This window comes from Pinus tabuliformis, chromosome 6 (assembly GCF_031772625.1).
Source record: "Pinus tabuliformis cultivar Carrire ecotype Pingquan chromosome 6, CPIR1, whole genome shotgun sequence".
Classification (NCBI taxonomy): domain Eukaryota; kingdom Viridiplantae; phylum Streptophyta; class Pinopsida; order Pinales; family Pinaceae; genus Pinus; species Pinus tabuliformis.
The window spans coordinates 274,463,113-274,468,061 of NC_142292.1; the positions used below are offsets into that span (position 1 = coordinate 274,463,113).

Here is a 4,949-nt window from a genome sequence, read left to right on the forward strand (position 1 = left end):
AAGTGTGGGGGAATAACTGGAAAATCCCAGCTAGTCCAAGCACCATTCTCAGCATCCCATTTTGAAATTTGGTCCATCCTCTGAATGCCTTTGCTGTTAAGATAGAGGATGAAGGGAATGGCTTCTTCAACAGTGTTTAGGGGTTGGTAACCCATGATTTTATCAGTGGCATAATTTATACTGCTCCCTTCCCCCGGAATCTTTGAGGTATTTTGAATGAGAATGGGGATTGCTTTCTTACAGAGATGCCAGATTTTGGTGGAGTCTCTGTTGGGAATATCAGATTCAAGAAGTCTTTGTCTATTGTCCGAGAGGTATTTGCATTCAATGACCTGTTTCCAGTAGGCTTTTGGTTCATTAATTAGTCTCCAAGCCATTTTAATCCCAAAAGTGAGATTTAGAATTTTAGGAGCTCTGATTCCCAACCCACCTCTGTCTGGAGATTGTATTACACTTTTCCAATTGACCAAATTGTATCTATTTTTTTCTTTTTTCCCTCCTTGCCATAAAAAATTGCGGAGAGCGACTTCCAGCTTATAGTGGAAAGAAGCAGGAGCTTGGTAAAGAGTGAATCGGTATAAAGGTAAGGAGGAAATACCTGATTTGAGCAAAATTAATCTGCCAGCTGGGTTAAGCCATTGAGTTCCCCATTGCTGAACCTTCCTTTTGACTTTGTCGATTATTTCATTCCAAGTGGTGGCTTTAAGAGAGCCCAAGGTGACCGGCATCCCAAGGTAGGTAAAGTGGTCCCAGGTTGCTTTGAAGGCTACTCCAAAAATGTTAGCAATACTGTGGGCTGTTTGATTGGAAATGTTCCATCCATAGATGCAACTTTTTTGAAAGTTGACTTCTCCTCCTGAGCACACCATAAATTGATCGAGGAGGCTTTTGAAGCGCCTTGCTATAGTAGTGGATGCCCCACCAATAAGCAGAGTGTCATCAGCAAATTGTGAATGATTGATATTTTTCACTCCGTTCCCAAACTTGATACCAGAGATGAGACCAACTCTTCTGTTGTGATCGAGGATGCTGCTGAAGGATTCAGCCATCAAGATGAATAGATAGGGGGAAAGAGGACATCCTTGCCTTAGCCCTCTTGAGGATTGGAAAGCTTCACAAGGGCGGCCGTTTATGAGAGGCGAGATCCAGGGTCCAGAGATGCAAGCAGCAATGGTGCTAATGAAGTCAAAATTAAAGCCCATTTTCCTCAAGACAGCGAACAAGAAGGAGTGTCTTACTCGATCGAAAGCGTTGGCTAAGTCAAGCTTAAGAACGAAGCCTTTCTCTTGCCTAGAAGTGCTGGAATGGATAGCTTCTTGAACCAAGGTGATGGAATCATGAATTTGCCTATTGGACATGAAGCCTCCCTGATTTTCAGATATAAGGGAAGGGAGCAGAGGCTGGAGCCTGGCTGCTATAATTTTTGCAAAGATCTTATAAGAAGTGTTACACAAAGAAATAGGTCTAAATCTGGAGAAGGAAGTGGGCCGGGTTTCCTTAGGAATGAGGGCGAGAAAAGTTGAATTTGTGAAGCCCCCCATTTTCTTTTTCCTTTGGATTCCTTTCATCATTTTAACAAGATCTTTTTTTATCAAGTGCCAATGATCTCTGTAAAAATTTATAGAGAAACCGTCTGGACCTGGGGACTTGTCAGGCTGTAAAGTCCAGATGGCTTTTCTTATCTCTTCCTCTGTTATTTCACTGTTTAACCTCTCATTCTCCTCAGCAGAGATTTTCCCCGAAAGGTACTTAAGGAAAGCCGAGTAGTCCGTGGCTCCTTGATTTTCAGTGAGAAGGCAATTATAATGGTGGAAGGCAGCTCTTTTAATAGATTCATGGTCATTATGCTGGCTGCCTTGACTATCAGTAATAGTGGTAACATTGTTTCTCGTTTTTTTTTGCTGTGGCCTGCTTATGGAAATATGCCGTATTTTTATCACCTTCCTTTAACCATAATTCTCTTGACTTGAGCCTCCATTTGATCTCTTCCGCTCTCTTTATTTGAGTTAGCTGTCCCTGAACCTCCCATTCCTTACTCTTCAGCTGATTAGTGAATCCATGATCTTCTATTTGTTTGTGGATCTCTTCCAATTTCTGCTGCATTTTTTCCTTTATTTTTTCTGGCTCTTGGTAGCTGGCTTTTGCCCAATCCTTGAGTGCCTTCCTTGTGTTTCGAAGTTTTGTTTCCCAAATATGATTTGGGGAACCTTCGACGTGTTTCTTCCATGTTTCTTCTATGATAGCCTCTGCCTCAGCGCTATCTCTCCACAAGGGATTGTACCTGAACGGAATTGGTCCCAAATGAGCGTGGGAGTCCAACGTCAATAGAATGGGGAAGTGATCTGAGGCTGTGGCGCTGAGAATTTTGGTGTGGCCTGCAGCAAAGGACGAAAGAAGGGAAACATTGATCAGTATTCTGTCCAACCTTTCCATAATGTTGCCTGGCCCCACTCTTCTATTGTTCCAAGTATATTTCCTATTTTTTGGTATGATATCCATCAGTTCATGCTCAGCCATTATCATTTCCAGCTGCCTTCTGTAGGGATCGGGGTTGAAGGTGCCCCCCTTTTCTCATTCGCATGAAGAATTAAATTGAGGTCTCCAGCAAGAATAACATTTGAATTCTGCTCCTTGTCTATTTCTTCCTTCAATTCCTTCCAGCATTGTTCCTTTTCCCGGAAATGGTTGGGAATATAGACATTGTAAATGATTAAGTCACAGCTCTCTTCCTTGTTGACAAGGTTTGTCCTGATCCAGTTTTGGTTGAGGACAGAGGATTTGAAATCCCACTGCTGCTTATTCCACATAGTTGTGATTCCTCCAGAGGCTCCTCTGGAATTGCTACTGGCCCCTGAGAAAGTTTTTTGGGCTTCTATGATTATTTGCATTTCGCTCTGACTTTGCTTGGTTTCTTGAATCAGAACAATTTCGGGTCTTTCTGTTTGAAGAAGATCTCGTAGGGCAGGTGATTTAGAGGGGTGCCCCATACCCCTGTTGTTCCGGGATAAAAGCTTCATCATGAGGCATTCGAGCGAGGAGGTGCTCGCCTCTCAAGTTCTTTACCTGCTGTGTCTTTCTCTTGTGAACCTGTAATAAAAGAATCCATAGGAGTTTGGATCCCTAGAGCTATGTCCTTTTGCGTGCTTTCTTCCCGATGCTGCTTGGCTGACTTTCTGCCTGGTCCAGGTTTCTTGTGGATATCACCGGATGCTCCAAAGTCCTTGGAGGAACTTCTAGTAGTTCTGATGGGGGGAGGTCCAATGACGGGCTGAGATGGGGTCGAAGAAATCAAGGGGGGCTCAATCCGATTCAAGGATGGTTGATCAGGCTGAGGATCATCATAGGATTCCTTCGATTTGTTTCTTGTTAAGATCCTTTCCACTGAGTGAGGAGGGGAAGCTTGGAGGGGGGAAGAGGGGGAGATGCTGGGGCCTTTGGGGGAAGGAGGGGGAGATGGGAGATCCTCTGAAGCAAGGGATCCAAAGGGGTTGGAGGATGAGGGGATGACAGAGGGGAAGGGAGGGGTTCCGGAGTGAGGCACCTCAGGCTCAGGGGGAGGGTTTGACTTCTTCTTTTTCCTTACTATTTCCCATGCTTCCTCAGGGGTTTCAGAAATATTATTGACTTCTGGTTTAGATTTAGAGCACCTATTGGCAAAATGACCGTACTCATGACATACCTTACACTTGAAGGGGAGTTGCTTGTAGTCCACCTATTGAATATGCGTCCACTGGTCCACTCTGAGCTTGACTGCCTCTGGTAGACCTTTGCCCAAGTCTACCTCCACACAGATCCTCGCACATGCATGCATATTTTCTTTTGGCTCTGATCTATCCACATATTTACCTATTGCATTTCCAATTGCTCGAACAGATTCATCGGCCCAGCAGTGAAGCGGAAGATGCGGAAGGCGAACCCAAACAGGAACTGCGTTGGGTACATCCATTTCAGGGTCGAAGTCCGGGGTCCAACGATTGAGATAAAGGCCTCTAGTGTCCATGAAGTATGGCCCATTCCTGAAAATTAGATTGCGATCCTCCACTGTTTCGAAGAGGAAGGTGAAGAAGCCTCTTCCACAAAACCTTATCGCAATTTTCCCCTGGACCATGGCGTTCCAGTTTCTTTCCACCCAACGTTGAACAGTTCGAGGGGAGGGCCATAGCCCCGTGAACTGTCCAACCAGGCCGCGTTCAGCCAAGGCTACAACAGATCTCCTTGGAAGAGATGGGGGAAGAGGGATTTCCGGAATTTCATCAAGCTTTTTGATAAATTTTGAGGCAGTAGGTCGGATCCTTTCAGAGATATTCTCTGGGATGAGAGAAGCAAAGGCTTTCTCAAGATCGATCTGATCAGGAGCGGGAGGATCCATCGAGCCTGGGACGCTCAACGGGCGGCAAGGAAAGGGAAGGAGGGGCAGGAGGCCCGGGAGAACAAGAAATGCAGCAGAGGGCTACCCTCAGGGGCAGCACGAACAGCCAGAGACGGGGCAGGAGGCCCAGGAAGCAGGAAGGAAAAGCACAGCTGGGGAGGCCCGCAGCGGGGGCTGCAAGCCCGGCAACAGGGCTGCCAAGCTTGGGCGAAGGCGATCAGGGCGTCCAGGGGCGGGAGAGCTCCATTCTCCAGCACGCGCTCGCGGACCTGACTGTCGTTATTATAACATTTTAAAATCTAATATCGCGTCCGTGCATCAGAACTTTCCTATTGCAAGTTTTGCAGGCATGTCATGTTAAAACTTGTGATAAGATCCTCCAATAAGACCAAAGCTCCAATTGCGTTATGTTGCAGACCCGATTGGTTTATCAAAATAATTTTATTGAAATATCACATCCACTGCATCAAAGGTCAGACCAAGTAATAACGATATGTGATATCACAATATCGACATTGTTGACATATCAGAACTTTGGCTTGTGCACAACTTCAAAAATATCTGATATCCATGTCGTTGC

General features: G+C 45.5%; 1 protein-coding gene across 1 annotated transcript; it reads right to left on the reverse strand.

Annotated features, from left to right (window-relative positions):
- Positions 1–1,863: 1,863 nt before the first annotated feature.
- On the reverse strand, positions 1,864–2,517 carry LOC149258425 (uncharacterized). The gene has a single exon (XM_089415448.1). It carries the CDS (start codon positions 2,515–2,517, stop codon positions 1,864–1,866), a length of 654 nt encoding a protein of 217 aa, XP_089271574.1.
- Between the last annotated feature and the right edge of the window lie 2,432 nt (positions 2,518–4,949).